We start from the raw sequence: 20,803 nt of genomic DNA on the forward strand, positions 1-20,803 counted from the left end.
AAATGTACCAAACATAAATACGAAATGAGGAAGGTAAAAAAACTGAGATTATACAAAAATAAAGTACAGACGTGAATGTTATTCAGTTGGGATCTAGGGCACGCCATTTTCTCCAAGTGCTTTATGTGTATGTATTATTTTTTCTTATATATATATATATATGTGTGTGTGTGTAGGAAGACTGACGGAACGGTCCATCGTAAAATTCGGTTGGAGGCTTGCCAAATAAGAGCTTTCAGACTTTTGCTCGTAGCCACTTGTGGCCTATCGATGATTTGCGATTTTCATTTCGAGTTGAAATCGAATATGAAGAACGCTTGAATCGGCCAAAAGAAAGAAAATAAAAACGGACCTGCCTATGGGTAATTAGCCGTTTCTACCATGATTTTGCAGTAGTGCCCTCCCGAGCTTGCGTGATTGTAAACATTTTGTATTAACGGTTTAATAGCGACCCGGACAATGAGCTTCTCTCACATTGCTGCCAATCAATATTTCCCTCCGTTATCCCTACCTCGTACGAGCACTCTGATAATTATTTATCCTACTCCGCATCCACGCAATGGCACAAGGCCCTTTAAATTGCACGGTCCCGATCTTCGCGTTAACTAAATTTTATTTTACTAGTCCTCCCCCTCCCTCTCCCTACCAAACTTCAACCCCACTTATTATCATTCTAATAGTATTCGAAACTTGGTTAATGCATTTTATTAATGAATATGTATATATAATCGAATAAAAGTATGTAGAAAAATGATATAGAATTTTTCATAACAATAAGTGTTTGTTTTGTTACGAAACCATTATTGCCTGTTTGTCGTATGGATAAGGAGTGGGTTAAGGCGTTAAATTGCACAAAAACATTATAGTTCTTTTTCTGTACTTAAACCTTAAATTGAGAGACGAGATTAAAACTTGGTTTCTTTACATACGCTCTAAAATTTGTTTGCATTTCCATAGGTACTGATGCGAACGACTCCCGAATTTACAGCAATACAAATCTTTAACCTTTCCCTACTCCACAAGGCAACGATGCTTTTATAAAACTCGCTGTTCAGTAGAATCTCATTATGAATGACTCTTATTATATCGCTATTATTTTTTTTTTTTATCATTTTAAGTAATGCTTCCGCATAGGGTTAAACGTGATCAGTTTAAATAGTTGGCTAGACGAGACTCTCGTAAATACGTTTGGGAACAGAGCATCGAATGATAATAACTATACAAGTGTAGTTTTCTCGAGGTGCGCATTTCAATCCCTCCCCCCCCCCCCTCTCTCTCTTTCTCTCTCACTATCTCTCTCGGTTGGTATATATTTAGGCGAGAAAAACATTCTCGCGCAAATATCGAACCGAAAAGTTGGAGGGAGGAAGATTTTGAAGAGAATCGGTAGACATAGGGGGCAGGTGCATGGGTATAGAGACGAAGATCAACCCGAAGCGTAAGAGCGGAACGTGTATAATTGGCCACCGATAGGAGAGGAGGAGAGTGTTTCACGCTCGTTTCTTTATGCAGAAAAAGTGTTTCTAGCAGGTATTCGATATTGGCTTTTGCGCCAGGATCGATTCTGTGAGGTTTCGGGTTTTTAAACGCACCATATATACTATATATAGAATTTTCATTAGACCGTATATATACTATATAGCGTTGCGCACACGAAAAGTATCCCCGTGTCTCCTGCATGGTGGCATCGGAGTTTCGTCATGATTAGAGACGGATGCGACAGCAGAGCAGCAGCACGGTTAGTGAGCAGCGATGGGTTAAAGTGTGCGCACAATTCGAATGATCATCAATCGAGTTAGTTCACAGAGGCATGGCGTTGTAAAGGTCTAAATTGGGATGGTAAAAGAGAGGCGTCGGAGTGGGCGGATTGTGATGGGGCGTGTGCTGCGCCTGTATTAGGTTTAAGTTCAGGTTCAAGGGCGCGATGTGGGCCGCATTATGGTGGTTAAGGTGGTTAAGGCTAAGGTGGTTACCTGTCGGATAGGGTAGTCCAAAACTAGGATACCCAGAATAGCCGCGGTTTGCCGCGTAAGCTGCGTACGCTGCTGGGAAACCTGCGAACAAATCATTCACGCAACATTAATCAAACGTTACTTCCCTCTAGGAGCAATACGCTGCCTAAACCATTCTAGGCTCTAGACCAATCTTAATTTATTTTATACATCTATCTATTATACTTGATAAGTAATAGTTGTCTGCTTTTCTTACATTGTATACAGCTATTAGGTGTCAGCGTGCAGTTTTTGTACTCACCATCTGGTAATGCTCCCAGTGACCACATAAAATCTACAAGGAAAAATAAATTCGTTAATTACTTCTCTCCGCTTATCAGCGAGGTCTTAATTATTCATTAACTATGACGTTGATTCTTCTCCCATTTCTCAATTTCAAGAGTATATTGGTTTTCATCGAAATCTCTGCAACTACGTAAGCACGAAGAAAAGTATTGGTCGCGCGTGAGACATTATATCGGTTTGGACTTGAAGTTTCCTCCAAAAACCAATAGCCTTTTAATCTTCGCTTATTTCACTCGTCTATTTATGCTCTAAATAAAGCTATTGTTTCCAATATCTTTCCTCGGGCAGGCAAAGGATTGCATAGACATTGAATATATTTACATGGAGGTAAGTTAAAAATGAAGCGAAGCGTTGCAGAAATTCGATGGATTGTGCGAGTTGATCATATCGGACGACTAGGTTCAAACGATAAATGGGATAAATTAAGAGGAATAGAAGCTTCCTAGGTTAGACAGAAATAGACAGAAAGATAGAGAGTGAGATAGAGAGAAAAATGAAGATTGAAGAAGAAAGAAAGTAATTAACAAATAAAAGAGGCATCCATGAAATTTCATAATTCGTTACTAATTCAAAAGACCACACAACTAAGACTCTGACTATGTATGTGTTTATACCGTATCGACTATATAGCGCACCGACTAAACTGTGTAATAAAGATACTAGTAACTACGCGCTGCCGAGGTGTTTTCAATCTACGACAAAATAAACCCTCCTATGATCTATGGTTATTGTAGCCTTAAAGGTACTGGTTAATTAGAGTTACAATTCAATAGTATTTGCTAGGCTGGCTATGTAGCTTATTATAAGTGACTAAATACCAGCAATGTGCCAACCAAATATATATATATATATATATATATATACTATACTATGGCGTATAGTGAATAACTTTTTCTCAAAGCTCTATCGGAGCTTGCCCGAGGAATCACCTAGGGGACTCGACATATTTTCCAGAATCGACAATCTTTCCAGTCGACTCTTTATCTCAAGCTTATAGTATATTGGAAATTACGTACACAAGGCATTCACTACAATGAATGGCACAGAGCTGATACTACTACCACATTTAAATCGACGATACAATATTTAAAGAAAACACTGACCACAATACTACACTACTGTCTGACTATTCTAGAGTCCATATCGACGTTGCTCTCACAATATACGCAGATGGAAAAAGTATGAGCATTTATTCTAGCCATTAATATACACTGATACATAATATGGATTAATATTTTTGATTTTCGTACCTAATGTCTCTCTACACAGGGCTGGTTATTGCTAAGTAAATTCAGAGAACTTTCGATCTTGTTGTTCTCTCTTTCTCTCACACTTTCTCTATTATTCGCTCTCAATTTAAAGATAGATTAAGAAGAGCATGGTTCTTCGAACATTACATGCAATTTATTGAATCATCGTTAAAACCAATTAATTAATATTTCACTGATAAGTGTATCGATGCGCATTAACTTTGAACAATCAATTATAGTATACATTTGCAAATCTATAGATTTGCATGTGTGTAGATATACGTTTGGAAATGGGTGCGTTTTTTTGGCACTGTAGCTTCATTCGTTATAATAGATAGACATTGTGTGTGTGTGTGTGTGTACATTATTGTTGTGTCTATTAATATATGCTATAAATGTGCATGTACTTTCTCAGATGCAACAAATCGATTTCATGTAGTAGAGCAGACATTTACGTACGACATTAACATTAATTGTCTTTTACAGCTCGAGGCGAACGTGATGTTCACCTCGGTCGAGTTTACGATCGCTGTCGGTCGATTAACATTTACGTCTCATCAAGAACTTGTCAGCATAGTGTGGAGAAAATATTTCTTTTTAAAATGCTTAATATGTGCTTGCTTTCTCTACTTTCTCATTTGATATTTAAGAAATTAAAAAAACACAGGAAGAAAAATCACGAGGATTTGTGTGATCGGTTAGAGACTTTGGAATTGGCGGAAGAGAGCAATCGACTAAAATGATTTGCTAGGAATAAATGCTTTTTTGTCAAGGCTAATTATACATTTTGCTCATCGACGCCTAATCAAACTCTGGTCTAAAAAAGCATTAAGGCATCGACAAAAGGAAACCTCGTGTGTTAAGATCTGGTCTACTTACGAAACTGACAGTGTTGAGCCTCTCGGGCACAGTACGTACTTTCTAGGACACACGTCTCACGCATTAATATTAAGGTATATAACCACTATGTAGCTTAAAAGTGTTGAATACTATGTACCGAATATAAGTAAGGTACAGAATTGGTATAAGGTATAGGTAAAGATAGGTATGCGCATATAGAGTTAGTATACATATACCCTATAGATATAATAATTATATACGGGACTATTTAGTAATGTAACATAACTATATATAACGTAGCTTGTTAAAAAGTAGGTACAATGTAATAGGTTTCAGATTAAAAGCCGTTGAAAATGCGACTACTTCGTGAAATATGCTTTTTAAAGTTGTGTATCTAATGTTCATTTGGAAAATACATTTGAAAAATACGAGCACGGTAAACTAATGGAGATTTAATAGAAAATACGCGATGGACGCAAGAACATTTGAGCCTTATCATTTTTATAGATACTAGAGGCTCCGATCATTTTCCACGAAGCAGCGCCTAGAGTATATTCTAAGCTAACGTTATTATATAATAACTTCTCCAAAAATTCTAAAATCCACTAGAGATATCAGCATTAGGAACGTACCTATATGGTAATATAAGTTTGTCAAAATTAGTCACTCTAACTAATCGAACCTAGATCTCCTAAATCTTAATAGTTTCTAAGGTCTTTAACAACACAAATATTTACCTAATAGTTACCTAGATATAAATAGATATAAATATAATATGTAAATATAAATATATGTTTCGATATGTATATAATTTATAAGTCTATCACAAAAAACTATAAGGTGTAATAATGCGGCTTTCATAAAATAACAATTTCAACATATATATCAAATACTATGGAGTTACCAAATACGCAGATCAATTTACTGGTGATACGTATAAACCAAAAGATGATTCACGTATACTATTTTCATATATATATATATATAGACATATATGTATATACGAATAGTAACCCTTCAGGGATTAAGTAAATTGAAACTATGATGTATTATAGTTGTATTTCTTGACAATGCTTACGAATATCATTATTTTCTAAGAGTGATTATTAACGTCATTGTTATCAACGTTGCTGTGGAGATGGACACTCTTCCGTTATTATTCTTTACGAATTTTATCAACGTAATTGTTGTCACTTTGATTATTATGAAATTTCATGAAGTTATGTGCGAAAAATATGTTGAAAGGCGCGACGTATGAGAGAGGTAGCAGTATGTACCAGGCAAATAATACCAATTTGCTGCAAAACTCTCGACGCGCTCCCTAAATTACCACACCACCGCTTGCTGCTCTTCGCCTGTACCTACACCTACGCCTTCGTCCGGCGTATCAATTTCTCATTGGAAACACAAAACGTGCCGCTACCTTGGAAGCGATTTTCACTCAATTTTCCTACTCCCATTGAAAAAGGAGAGAGCGATCCATTTGGGTTTGCCAAAGGAAATAGTGATGTTTGCGATGACCTTCCGAGGGAAACTATGGGAGCATGTATGCATATAACTCCCCTGGGATTATAAAGTTTGGTCGGTCGTCGTGTATCGTTATAGCCCGATGAATGTGCAATTTCGTTGAGAGCGTTCACTACTACTTTTCTATCTAAAATCATCGCTAAGATCTACCAAGAATTGACAGAGTTCTCACCCGCACGAGAGGCTACAACTACAAAGAGGAATTATCCTTTTCTTTCGGCCGTGAAAGACTCGTGACGGCATGACCGACCATCGGCCTCTGGCTTGACAGGCAAGCCCTGGCACTCTCTTGCCGGAAGCCTCACGGTATTAAGTTCCATAGGATTTTAATTGAAGTGCTTTTAGCGGTAATTGTGATAGACGCTGCGTTTAATTATCGGATATATTAGTCGGTCGACTGACATCGTAAAACTGAATTAGACCTTTACTTTCCGAATTGGCATCTCTTTTCTCAAGTCCTTTCTTCCATTTGTCTTCTCTTTCTTTCTTTCTTTCTTTATTTATTTATTTATTTTTTTTCGGCCGTCTTGTTTTGCCCTGATTTACGCGATAATTCCTCGTTACAAAAACCTATATTATTCTCGTGCAAGACGTAACTTTCCGATGAGCATTTTCGGTTCGATTCCTCTGAGAAATTTGAACACATCATTATTGTCCTAGACAGATTTGCAAAACTACTACCCAGTCTTTATAGCAATAATTGTCCAATTTATCACTACGTGAATTTTCGCTAGAGAAATATGAGGTCCCGTTGGGTCTAGTAAATTTCTTTCGAAATCGCTAATATTTCCATGAATTCTACAATACTTTCCGTTGTAACTATAATCACAGTTGTTCCGAACCGCCCTAACAATGCAACGGGTCAATCGATAATTGCTATCCGCGAGTTGACATTTCTTTTTACAATGCTCCTCGCGATATTTGCATCACAATCTCGAATACCAATGTTTTTGCTTCGGCTTTTCTCGCAATTAAAACACTTGGATAGAATATAAATGAAGGGAACGAATGCTGGAATGTAACGAATTAATTTAGCGATATGCGCGATTATAATGAAATTGGAGATAATTGCTCGCGCAATGAACGGAATTTTATAACGAAGAGATAATATCTTGCCTATACACATTTGTATTAGAATAGTATATAAGGATTTTCCTTTTAGTAACGCTACCATTGGTAAAAAGATAAATATATCTATATGTGTGTTGGAGAGAAAATCGTAAACATCTCCGTGTATATATATATATATATATAAGAGGAACTCTGCAGGTCAGACTGATAGGGAGTATAGCAGTGCTATAGTTGTGAAAATCGATAAAACGAGTACATTCCCAAAAGAATATTTCAGCCATGGTAAGTATGTAGCTTCGAAGAGGGATGGGTTCCGAGAGTTCTCTTATCGATATAGATATCTAATAGAAATTGGTAGAAATAAAAGAGAGAAGAGAATAGAGAAACGGATAGAGAGAGATATGCTACGACTTGACGATGACGATGACGATGACGATGATGAGGAAAAGGAGAAGGAGGATGATTTTACTGGGGCCTTGAGAGAGGAGCGAGTATCGTTGGTCATAGACCGATGGCAGGTATGGGGTGATAAACGGTGCTCATGTCCAATCCTTGAACACCGAGGAGATCGCTCATGGAGTAGGTGAGGCTAGCGGCACGGGAGGCAGCCGCAGCGGCGATCGGATGGGGCCTGTAGGAGGCAGCAGCTGCGGCCGCGGCTGCGGCTGCTATGGCCCGCTTCACGTCGTAGACGGCCGCTGTGGTGGCGGCCGCAGCGGCGGCCGGTGCAGCCGCACCCGCGGCAGCGGCGAACTGATAGCTGGCGGCCGCGCCTGGAGCTCCGCTCGCGGTGGCCACTATCGGCGCGAGCAAGTGGTGGTGGTGGTGGTGGTGGTGAGGGTTCCCGGCGTTTACCGCTGCGGCTGCATGTGCTGCCGCAGCTGCGGCCGAGGGGAGGGGGTATGGCGCGTAACGGTACGTAGTGGGGCTAGGTGTCGCGACCATCACCAACTCACCATATGCGCCTCTGTTGGCCGCTCGCGTCTTTGCCAAGTTCGCTGGGAGCATCACTTCCTTTGGCTGTGCCTTCTTGCACTCCACCTTGAACACCCAACAAATCACATGTGTCAAAAATATCATTCCTTCATCTGCTTGGCTTCTGCATGCAAATCCCGCTTCGTTTATCTCCTAATATCTACAACTCATGTGTAACCTTATAAATTTTATTTTATATAATTGGAGAAACGGGAATTTTCCAGAGAGTGCTTCCCAATTGAAATGCATAACTTACTGCATCTGTGCAAGTGATTTTTTATGGATCATACAGCATTACGTGACTTAAAGCGACTTCTTTTGGACGTACTTTAGTCAATTGGATGACTAAAAGATGTCTACGAGACAACTTTCAGTGGAGTGTGTTGTATGGGTAGCAAATAGGTATCGAGGTTTGGCAAGGTGGCATCTTAAGCATTTATCGATCAAAATCTAGCTGTAATGATGGAATTATCGAGGCCTGGTGCAGAATGACGAGCTGCGGTTGCACAAGAGAGGCATATTTCTAATATAGTACCTGCCTTTTTCTACAGGAGCGAGCATCATTCGTCTCTGGCTGTGTGTTCACGTGCTCTAGCGCGTGCGTGTCAAATGCAAATAACGGTAGCAGCCCTTCTCAATTATCCGGAAAATTAATTCCGCTCGACGCCGTGTTCACGACGAAAAGCGGAAAGCAAATACAGTTTGATGCCACCTTTGCGGGTACGTAGGTAAGGGGGTACACACTTTACTTAGGAACGGCCGCTTTGTTGGCCAACCAACAACTCACCATTTTGTTGTTGATCTCGTGGAAATGAATCTCGCAGACTTTGTCCACCACGTCCTCGCTCTGAAACGTGACAAAGCCAAAGCCTGAAACAGAAAGGAAAATCGTTGCTTAAAGATCGGATTCTGCAAATTAGATAGTACCTAGTACGTGACTATTACTCGTAAAATTTCCTTCGAATCTACCATCTAGCGGGATTTAATTTCAATCGTTAATTAAGCCGATCGAGGGAGCATTCCTCTTCGCCTTTATTAAATTAATCAATGTAAAGTGTATTGTTAAGCTATCGGGTATATACCATTAAAAAGTTTTCATTTGGCTAGCCGATTGTAATCTCTCTCTCGTTTCTCTCTTTCCTTCTTTCCTGTTTTTTTTTTTTTTTTTTTTTTTTTTACATTGTTCAGCTTGAATGCGTGGCCTAAGAGCATCGCTTAATAAAATCAATTTCTATCGCAGATGGAAAAAGCACGGAGGAAAAACGGCGGAGAGATGAAGAAAGAGAGGAGCCGTAACTTAATCAAGCATCAAGAGTTATTAAAAACTTTGCATTGTTCTCCAAGCGATTTTAATCTCGTCCTCTGCTCGCTGGGTTTCTCCGACGCCACTAATTCAAGCTCGAATTATCCAGCGAGCGGGAGTTATGCGACGAATCCGCGTGCGATGTCGTTTAAGATAACGAGGAGTAAGTGCTTCCGTGCTAAAGCAGCTTCACTCTAAAACTGCGATAGGTGGCTCATAATTAAGCTCGTATAATGGTAACTGGGATATCGCAGGGTAAGCGCAATTCTTTTTGCTACACCTGCCTCTTCTGCCACCCGTCATCTTCTTCTACTTGATTCGTCAAAATTATTACTTTGTATATATTACAAGCTTAGCTTTTGAATTTAATAGATATAAGTGTTTTGTTTCTCTTCCACGGTTAGTATATATATATATATATATAATCTTTAAGCTTCTTAATAGTTGGACGGCTCTTGCAGTTGCAGGTTTCACCAGTAGGATTCTTTGCATTCATTGCACTTGTCTCGACCCTGCCATAAAAAGTTTTCTCTCTACATAGTCTCTTGGTGGCATTCTTTTATTTTATTATTAAACTTGACCAACTTTATACTATAGAAAGCGTGTTTTATTTGCAATTTTACAGATAAGTAAAAAAGAAGCAAACACCTATATATTTCCTTGGTGATAGCGAAATGCTTCATTGGCCATGCGGGGTTAAGGGATTTAGTCTTTTTATCATTTTTTTATGGTGTCAAAAGCGAGAAAGAATGGCCTAGAGATATGGCCAGTATAGGTGGCGTGGTCAGCATTCTTCTGAGATATCGATAAATTTCAAAAGACCAAGTGACCAAGCTAGCTCGCATTTTCATAAGGAAATTTATTCCCCTTGTGGGATCATGGGGAGCTGAAAAGCCCTATTTTCGCGCAGTGGCCAGAGTAAAAGTGGATAAATGCCCTGTTATCGCGGCTGCGTGGGTCAACCAAGGAGGAAGCAGGGAAAAAGTGCGTCATCAGCTGTCCCTTGAACACCGGATGCGCTTCTTTCTAGAAAAATCGCATCGAAATTTTCCATTTTCTTTCTTCCCTAAAAATTCTTTCCTTTTCCCCAAAAAATCCGAGTCGAGTTGTTTGAAAGTGCGATAAAGCCCAACTGCGTATATGACGCACACAGTATATATATATATATATATATATATACAGATGTGTACCTGAATTTTAGGGAAACTCTATGCAGATATCTGCATGAATTCCGTTTACAATAATAATAACATAGGATTATGATGTTATATAGTTCTGAAATGTAGAAAGAACCGCGAGAGGGCAGCTTCGCTGGAATTATTGTTTTTATTTAGTTGAACGTGATAAGCAGCTGCTTCTTCTTATACTGTTTTATATATATATATATATATTATCATCCAGCTACCCGCCCCCGTTCCCTACAAAGCTCACACTTGCACGCTCTCTCCTCGGTGCTCGAGAGTATAATGCGACCCCGCCATTGTACCAGCGAGCATGTTAACGTTTAAAAGCCACGCTGCTCGTAAGCGCGTTTCAGAATTTTCCTCTGCATAGAGAGTGGTAAAAGGTTTCTTTCAAAAGGCATGCCAGCAGAACGATTTGAAACTTGTAAATGGATACGGCTTAGACCTCTGCACCCCTCTTGTCTTCCTTTTTCATTTCTGCTCATTTTTCTTAAAATGCGCCGCCGCCGCCGGCTCGGCTTGGCTCGGCTCGGCTTGACTCGACTCGGTTGGGCTAAAATATGCTGTATCTATATATGGTTCCTCAACTTCTCCAACTATATATATGTATATAGGGATGAATGAGGGAGACTGTAAAAAAGACTGTATGGAATTATAATAATTGCAGTACTAATCGAGACGAATGGCCTGGATATTATTATATTAGGCTGGGCTATTTCGATTAATTGGAGAGGAAAACAAGCATCGATTACAGTCCCCAGTATCAGCATCACGATCAGCTACACGCAAGCCAGTTTGTACCCCATTTCTCTCCTCGCCTTACTATCACTCGAAACTACCTAAGCCCTGAGAAACGCAAATGATGCTCCAAGTTTCCCCATCAGCGATTCAAGCGTCTCGATAACAATACTTGCTGCCGACCCTGCACGCACTTTACTCGGAGCCGTGAAGCGAGACACGCCCGTGATTCTCTACTCTGATTATATTAGATATCAATGTAGGTTACGCTGATAGAAGACGAGCCTGCCGAGTATCTGATTCATAATTAGTTTAACCTTTTATATTTTATTAACGCGTCCATAGGAATCCATTTATCACCCTATAATATTATGTAATATTTGACACACTTGTTATTTCTCGATACGATATGTATATATTCATTTCAAATGTATATAATATAAATTTTTGAATTTCATCTTTAATATTGTGTATATAAATATATATGTATATATATCGGGAGTTTCGTATTTTAGTCTCTAGTCTTTGGCTTGATCTAGCGGATTGCGTGTCCACGTAGATTATTCCATGTTGCATATCTTTTAAGTTGGTATTCATTGCTAAATTATTATGTGCATAAACTTTCTGATTTTAAAGCCTGTAAAATTATGAAACTTTGAGATACCGAGGCTGAGATTTCGTTGAAACGAGTATATTTAAATTTATATGTTTAAAGGATTATATTTTGCAATTATTGCAATAAAGTATTTGTAATTCAAGCTGCGAGCATCCTACGAAGACGGTTAATCGATTGTCGCCTGTGTTAGTGATATTAGCCTCGGCGGTCGTTAATAGCCTAATCGCATGATCACCAAGTTCTGGCACATTCTCTCCTTCTCTCTCTCTCTCTCTCTCTCTCTCTCTCTGCCTTTCCTCGCCATACTCTCGCTACTTCGCTAGTCGCACCGGATTGCCGGAACGGATGGTCTAACTCCAGTTCTGCTTCCACGGAGATTAATGTTAAGAAACTTTACGATAATTTCCCATTAAACATCCCAGGAAAGCAATATTCCAAATACTCTCTACCAGCAAATAATATTTTCCTCTATTGTTCGAGTTGTTCAACGTTAATTACCAAAGGATAGCGTATTTCATTGCAGTTTCCCTGGAATTATTAATGATTCGACTGTAACCTATAGCTTTTTTGCGTACCAAGGTATTTCAATATAAACATCGTAATCGATTGATCGCGCGGAACAATTGTAATAATGTTGACTCGGAGTGTTATATAGGGTTTATTGATATACACACACGCCGACAAAGTTATTCCCTGACAATGTTACTCGATTGCACTTGCCCCGGAGTTTTCGTACAAGTTCAAATGACATGTTATTGGTGTAAGACTCCTTTAAAAAAAATACGTATTATCTGTGGGAAAGAAAGAAATTTTGCAGAGAGGAGGAGGAGGCGGCACGCTAAGCTCGGTGCTTCGTTCATACGTCAGTTTGATGATACAAGCATCGCTGATTAAATGCACTGATCGCACTATCAGGTACTTTCGGTACACTCACTTCCTTGCCAACGGTTCAGCCAGGATTACCGGAACGAGCAAACAGACTATGCTACTGCGCTAAATTTCCACGATGATTAATGCGAAGAAGGCTGGCGTTAACTTCTCATTAAGCAGCAGTGTGCAAGTACCTTGGTATCAATTTCGTAAACGACCTATTAAAGTATTTGGATCGATACAGGGGGATAAAGCCCATGACGAAAGTCTTCCCGTCAATATTCTAATGCACCAAATTCATCCAATTTATCTTCATGGCACACTTTGTTTAAGCCACACCTTGAAATTTACGTGCAATTCATGGCACTGAACCGTCGAGTAAGCTCATAGGTTTACTGCAGGCTACGAACAATAAAAGCGACACGCGTTATACTTGTGCGGATTAGGCCACATATACATAAATGTACATATATTTTCCCCAATTACTTTTAGCCTTAACTGTAACAAGGAAAAGCAGAATGGTTTTTCATTCTTTCGAAATGTTAATCCTGTTATATAAGCGCGCGCGTTGAAAACTGTTAATGTAAACTTAATAAAGTTACGCCTAATAACATTGGATGGAATCAATTTGCTATTATCGCAATATGTAATGCTGATGCATTTTCCATTATTTCATTGGAATTTCATTAAGTCTGATCAAGCGATATTTGACAAAATAAAAGTGATTTTCTTTAATACAATTACCGTAATGCAGAACAGATCTATCAAATGTATTTACATTTATTACTGGAATTATAGTGACAGAGCCCAGTGCAAAGATCGTCGAGACACTTTTGGCTTTTAGCTGCTCGCAATTCGACCTTTCAGCATGACATCGATCAGCGAATTCGGAATACTAGGAATAAAACCTCTAAGGACTCTCCGTGCCACCGCGATACCTGAATAATTTATCCGCAAGAACCATCAGAGACGTACCCACTCGACCTTCTATATCTACATACTGAAATGTAACGTCGTCAGCTGATATTTCTATACTGTCGCGGGTTGACAGAGCTTCTGCCTGCTTTTATTGATCACTTTCCTCGGCTTTAACTCTTAAATTATATTTTCCCTCGACTCCACCCATATCTATATACTCTATGCTACACATACCGAAATAACATCGCGATGAATCTAAAAGTTATTGGCAAACTTTACAATCTTCCTTTTATTTTATTCCATTAAGTATCACTCGATAAGAAAATTATATTTCCACTTTTGTAACAGAATTTACCCTCATCGAGATTTTAATACTTCAGTTTCCTTATCGCAATGCAGCGGAGGTATATGAGTATGATTACTATCGACATTGAATAAAAATCCTTCCATCTTGATAAAGACTGTATAAGTGTATAGAGAGTATGTAAGTATAACTTTGGTGGTTAGAACGAATTAGATTAGATAGAACTGCTGCAGCTGTATAAGCTTCTTCGCTTTATGAATCCATCCAAGTGACACTGAAAATCCAATCTTCCCCTCTAACGATCGTGCGAAGCATGAAAAAGAATTCGCGAGTAGGTTGTAATCTCCATCGTTAAAACTGACTTTCGTTAACATCTTGAAATCTTCGAGAATTTATTGAATAAATTAAAATAGATTTTCTCATCTCTACACTCCCTTTACCATACTTAAAATACATCAGATTAAAAATTGCAACAATTGCTCTGACAAATTTATTATATGAAGTAAATTGATAGCTTAAGGGTTTAATTAACTTTTTTTATCCTCTCGATTCCTTCCTCTCGTTTTTTTTTCGGTAGAATGAGTTATTAGCGTCGTAAATCAAATGATTTGTCAAGCGAATCGGCTTTACACTGCTGGATAATATCTTTTAAAACTGATATCTGCGAAGCGCTCATAATTAACTTTTCTGCCCGAATAGCCACTCGGTGAGCCACGTTGGTAGAGACGATTAATTATAAGTTCCCGACGGCTGACACTTCGAAGAGTCGAGCTTTCTTCGAAGCGTTATAAAGGATGCCACACCTATCTATAACAGAGGCCTCCAACTTTCTTGAAAATATGATTTCCTTATTACAGTTTTGCTTGTTATTTGCTTTAAAGTTACTTGATTAATGGCCCATAAAATTCATTCTGATACTAACTTTCCTATTAGATATTTAACGTCAAAGTTTAAAATCACAATATGATTTCTTATTTGCTCAAGTATTAAATTAATTGTTCCGATATGAAAGATCGAAATACAGTGATTTCTCCGGAAGAAGCGAGCAGTCTAGCCTTAAACAGCGAGCTCGTTCGAGTTCAGATTTTGAGTAAATAACATAGTAGGGGTATATGTGTCGATAGTACAATAAATACCGGAGAATCACCGTGACAATTTTTGTATAAAGACAGCTTGTGTAAATCTCTCTTTTACCAGAAATGCAGGGAAATAATAATCGGGAAGCTTGAAGGAAGAGAGATAAGCGCGATAGGAGGATTTTGAAAATGATGGTGAAAAAATGAGAAGAAAGAGAGATCGCAAGGAAGGGAAAAAGTAGGTAGCAGAGCGGAAATAAATTTTCATTTCTGTACTTTGAAGCATTGGTCGTTTGGCCTTAGCGCGGGCGCGTTGAAGGCTCGAAAAGCTTGGCAGACCGATGGCGTTTTTTCGTTGAAAATCGCAAGTGGGATACAACGGACGAACTATTACTGGGCATAACGGCGCCATAAGATATAATTGAACGGATCCCCTCTCTATCACACACAGGTATATAGTCACCATTTGGAGAGGAGTACGGGCCAAAGCGTTCAACTCTCATTTCGGGGGATGAAGCTACCATTCCTAGTCTGATAGATCATGCTCGACAACCGTAGGCTCACTCTCTCTCTCTCTCTCTCTCTCTCTCTCTCTCTCTACTAGCTACTATCCAGCCTGGATCGCCAACATCCAAAAATGCTACGGTGTATCGCATTTGTCAGATGGAGTCTGCTGGGAAGGGCTCCATTTCGTATGTAAGCCGTGCCTCTACTCGCTTCTGCCCAAGAAAATGTGGCAATTTATTATCGCCCCAAAAAACTGGCTTTGCTCTTCAGGAAAGCTTAAGCACCATGCCAAGAGCTTGAAAAAAATCTCTCAGTTTCTTTCTCTGAAATATTTGAGGCTCGCGAATAGATTTTTCCTGGAGTACATAAATATTGGCATAAACGGTTTGGCCTTCTCAAAGTCAACCGTTTTATCTCTGACCCATTTTCTTATATTATATTATAGGGCGCGGAGAAGAATAAGACGATTAATCATACTAGTACTATACGCGCGCGTAACGTGTATACCATCGTATATATACATATTATATATTCGGAACAATTAAGAAATCCGAAAGAAAAAGAAAGCAGTATGAAAAACAAGTGAAAATATATTCAGTTTTGATTACGCTATTAATCTCCCCTCGTTTAAACAGGAGGTTTCGAAAACAATGGAATTCATCTAGCCAAACTAATTTAAAAAGTGCGTTTTCGTGTTCGTTGGAATTGATTATCTTTCGCGCTTTGAAAATAGTTGGTTTTGCTGAAAAGCTCTACCTCGCGAGAGAGGAAGCGGTGGTAAAGTGAAAGAAGCGGAGAGAGGAGGAAGAGGAGGTACGGGAGAGCTAGGGTGGGGGTGTTGAGAGGCGAGCTTGAAAATTTGGAAGGAGCTTCGGGGAGCATGCAAAAGAGGTCGGAGACGTCTCTAGGGTCGAGGGAATTTTCAGGAATGCTTCCTTGTTCGTTGTCCTTTTCCATTGTAGCTCCTTGATTATGAGCAATAATGAGAGAGCCTCCCTTAATCAAGGCAGAGGACACCGACGATTTCGACTCTTGAGCGCGCGCGGCTTCTCAATTCGCAGGCTTGCCGAAATAATGAGTCTCGCAATCAGCGTCTGGGGAAATGTTTACGCTGCAATTACTACCGCCCAGTTCCCTCTCCCTCTCCCTCTCTTGCCAATGAATGAGCTCTGCCTCTTGTTCAAAACACTCGATAAGTACTCTCTTACTTACACAACATGCGGTACCTTATTGCACAATTTGAACATTCTTTCGATTAGTCCAACGCAAACGCTTACTTTAATTAATGCTCTCGTACGTCTTATATTACCACAGCGGTTTATAAAGTGCAAAAACTCGAATAATACCCTTGATGAGACTCTGAGGACGAAACTATTATCATTATCATTTAAACATTGCGAAATTTTATATCCAATTAAATCAAAACACGGTATAGTCTAAAAGTAAATTTTCACAACTGCACTTTTAGACCATTATGTTTACCTAAAATAAGTGGTTTAATCGTATTATGAACGGTGCCAGCACTCAAAAGTTTCTATAAATTAACGTACTGTATTAATAGTTTTAACAATGAAGCTTCGATCGAAAGACGAGAAGCAGTTTGTTATAGGTCACCATAACCAGTATTAGAATACAAATGGTCGTTCAAACTTATCTATAAAGAACAAAAGAAATAGAAATAGACCTTTAAGTCCTTGTTGGAAAACTTTTAAAAGGGTCACAGGGTGATTTATTCAACGTCAGGTATGAGATATTTCATCACTAGCTCCTGGACTATTTTGCTTGCGAGAAATATATCGGCCCCCCTTACGTTATGCGCACATTACGTATGACCTTTGTAAAGAAAGCTTTCTAGCCTTCGCACGATAATTTATTTAAATATGTACACTATCATTTTGCCACTGTTAGCCAATATTTTCCGTGACTTATGTTGCGTGGATAAAAGTGTAAGAATGCGAAAACTCTCAAATATTTTCCTTCTATCCCTATATTGCTCGGTATAGTACTACTTGTACAGATCAGATTTGTGTCCCATTTGCAGGATATCTTGGTACTGTGTGCAATATGCACGTTCTTGTGGCATCTCAAGATTGGTGTTTCGGCTCGCCAACCCCTTCATCTCTCACCCTTTACCACCTCGCTCTGCTCTTAGTTTCATTTTGCCTTTCGCTCGAGCTACAGGGGTTTTATCACCAAAGCATATTACACGAATCTCATGAAGTAAAAAACTTGGGAGTTTTCACGAACGAATCGCTAGTCGAACGTTGTACCGCATAACTCGATTACAACCGTAAGGGAAGGGGTGTAGATATGTGGTACAGGATGTGAACAAGTGTGCGCGTGCCTAGATATAAAAGTTCCGTTTGTGCAAAAGCTGAAGGCAGGAGAGAAATAAACGAAATAAGAGACGAAACGAGGGAAAAGAGAGATGGGCACTCGGTTCAATTATCGGTTTGCGGTACAGAGGATTTCCTTTGCCCTCATCCCCCCTCTTGCCTTCTTACTTTCTCTCATCCTTCGTTGATTTGACAAGAAATAAAGTGGACCTCGTATAACTTTACGAAAAATACCTTTTACACTATTTTGTGTAATCGGTTCGATAAAAGATCAGACGGGATGTAGGCATATATACTATACACTTTACAACAGGTATTTCAACTAGCTGTAAAAAAGTTGCATCGCACAGAAATATAAAATTTAAGTCGAAAACTACCGTAGATTCGAAAGACAATGTAAAAGGATGAATTAAACCGAAATGGAGGATTAATAAGAAAATGAAAGTTGGAGGCTGTCATTTGGCAGCGATGTAGGACGCGAAACGTCAATTATTTCAAACTGGAATGCGCAAAGAGTTAGGTATATATATATATATATATATAGATAAGCTCTGTGAGTTATTCGGGGAACAAAGAGTCGGTTGGAAGATTGGAAGATAGGTGGTGTGAGATAAGAGGAAAAATTGGTAATGACTTTGAGAAAGGAGACGGGAAAGATACGTCATACGCGCGAGAAATCACAAGGAGAGGCGATTGCTACGTCTATGGAAGGATTTCGAACGTAATAGAGGCGGATACTCCAGCGGTACCCATTACTCTCGTTACGGGGCTGAGGCTGAGGTTTATGGTGCAGATGGTTATAGTCCGTGATAACGGTTTATGCCCCACATTGTTGCTCGCAGAGCTTTCCTGAACCGACTGGTGTTGCAAGATCAATCCCCTCCTCCCACTAGCATGCTTTTAAACCTCCGCACCTTGACGTCTCACCCAGGCCCTGGCTGCTTCACCCCCCCCCCCCCCCCCCTTTCTCGACACTCTCATTTCTCACTGAACAGCGAAGCCCCCACCCCACATCTGGATACTCATCGTCATTTTTCTACGGTCGAGGTCTTGCTTCAGCTACGATACTTCTGCGAGCGTCCTGTTTTTATTGGTTACAATAAAACTGAAAGTTACCACCGTTGTTTGCTATAAGCCAAGTATCATGCGTTCTCTACCTCTCATGCAATTACACAGATACCATTTCCTTAGTTTATTACTTGCAGACCATCTGCAAGTTATTGTCAAGGAGTTGGGATGTATGTGCGTGAATGAAATAGTAGCTAGCTACGTATCTCGTTATTTTTATAAATACTGCAGCTCTGCCTCTCAAAAGTTACAAACAGCTCTTCCTACACATATATAGCGGTGCGAAGAAGAGTCATGCATCTGTGTACCTACGAGGAATAAATCAATATTTCCCTTTAATTATCGCTCAATAGAATTCCACAATAGGGATCTATAGCATATATATTACTAGGTAATATAATGTTATATGCTATAGTACAGCGGCACATATCGTACATGGTAAATAGAACAAAGAGCAGGGGTTGGGGATATTTGTGGAAACAACGTTTCGGGCGCCACTGATTATTAATTACGCCGCGGTAATCCCACAGAACAGATTAGAGCGCATAAATCGTAGTTGACGCGACACTCCCGTGCCCGTACCGTGCTGCTCCTTTTTTGTCCCCCATGAAGGGATTAGAAAGACTGTACTACCGTTTGCCCAAATAAACTGGTCACGTACCTTAGGCGCTTGTCGAGATTTCTTAGTTCGATAATACTCCATCGTAAAGATTTCAATTAACGAAGAGATCTTCTCGCTTATCGACCTTTAAATCCGACGTTTTAAGAACGTCAAACACGTTCGCAATTAAGCAGATACAGGGGATTCATCAAAGTGTTTTATTACCAAGTACTTAGCAATGTTTATTCTATGAAAAAAAAATTTCAAACTATTTCTTAAATAGTCTCGCAGAGCATTAACGATAAATCGATCATCATAGCAAAATCATATATTCACACATGTCACAAATGTCAATTGATGAACTTCATCCCCGATTGAATTGAATAAAGTTTGCCAAAGAGAAACCTTATAATGTTGCTACTCCGTAACTGCAGTATTATAAAGCATGACAAGTTATACATAAATTTTCATAAATTTTGCTATTATAGACCAATAGCGCTTCTTGGGAACATCTTCATAGTGACATTGCGGTACGGGGGTGTAAGGCGACATTACATTAGGCTATAGTAGCCACAGTAATCTCAGCTATGTGTATCCATTTAGCCGCGGGCATATAGTACGGCCTATCCAGAGTAATCCAAGCTTAATTGCCAGCCGAATCAATGCCGTACCCCTCTGTAGCAGTACCACCTATTCACTACCCTTAGGGCTCGTACTTATTACGCATTGTACGTCCGCGTTGTACATATCGATTAAATCCACGACTGACCGATTTGAACCGGGATTTAACCATCTGCCACATAACCATTATACCAGGAGCACCTGCAGCAGCAGCTATACCCACACCCCATACTATTGCCTTCACCACTATCACCGGACACCGCTATCACCTCTCGATATATTCGCATAATACTTTTTTTCCTTACCGCAATTAACATGTACTCTACTTTTTTCTTTCAACTTGCATCATTTTCGAATCATACGATCAGCAGCTTGTAACACGCTCTCTTTTTATTCAGGGGGAAATAGACAAATTTAATTAGCCAACTTATTCGTTTACACTATTTCCATATATATTTACAAATTTATCTACAATACAGTTAAACTTCGCCTTTCCCCTTCTACCCGCCTACTTAGGGACACAAAAGGCTAGATTTCGAGAGCTGCTACTTAAAACTCAATTTTCTTTTACCTTACCACGACAGGTAATGCTCGCATTAAAAATCTTTACTGGCCAGGGGGAATTTCTATCTATACACGCCCCTGGAGCGTGTTAGGCGCCAGGCCCCACTAGGGCCGCCCCTGACTGGACTTAATCGTTC

General features: G+C 39.5%; 2 protein-coding genes across 4 annotated transcripts in view; both read right to left on the minus strand.

Annotated features, from left to right (window-relative positions):
- Rbp6 (RNA-binding protein 6) overlaps positions 1-20,803 on the minus strand; it is a 509,520-nt gene that overhangs the window by 21,380 nt on the left and 467,337 nt on the right. For 2 of the 3 annotated variants that reach the window (XM_066739197.1, XM_066739199.1), the window contains 4 exons: positions 8,748-8,830; positions 7,942-8,026; positions 2,254-2,286; positions 1,974-2,054 (listed from right to left, as the gene is read on the minus strand). In XM_066739197.1, the coding sequence (XP_066595294.1) occupies positions 1,974-2,054; positions 2,254-2,286; positions 7,942-8,026; positions 8,748-8,830 (282 nt within the window). Of the gene's footprint in view, positions 1-1,973; positions 2,055-2,208; positions 2,287-7,941; positions 8,027-8,747; positions 8,831-20,803 lie in introns of all 3 variants that reach the window. The other variant, XM_066739196.1, reaches the window with a different exon arrangement.
- LOC136780669 (transcription factor Maf-like) lies at positions 7,460-7,930 on the minus strand. The gene has a single exon (XM_066739200.1). The coding sequence runs from the start codon at positions 7,928-7,930 to the stop codon at positions 7,487-7,489; it is 444 nt and encodes a 147-aa protein (XP_066595297.1). The 3' UTR covers positions 7,460-7,486.

The sequence above is a fragment of the Prorops nasuta genome, unplaced genomic scaffold (genome assembly GCF_024137725.1).
Source record: "Prorops nasuta isolate Cenicafe-Biocafe unplaced genomic scaffold, Cenicafe_Pnas_1.2 PNAS00019, whole genome shotgun sequence".
Taxonomy (NCBI): domain Eukaryota; kingdom Metazoa; phylum Arthropoda; class Insecta; order Hymenoptera; family Bethylidae; genus Prorops; species Prorops nasuta.

Bases quoted from the DNA above. Each gene is read 5' to 3' on its own strand.
- LOC136780669 (XM_066739200.1), bottom strand. From the start codon at position 7,930: ATGGTCGCGACACCTAGCCCCACTACGTACCGTTACGCGCCATACCCC.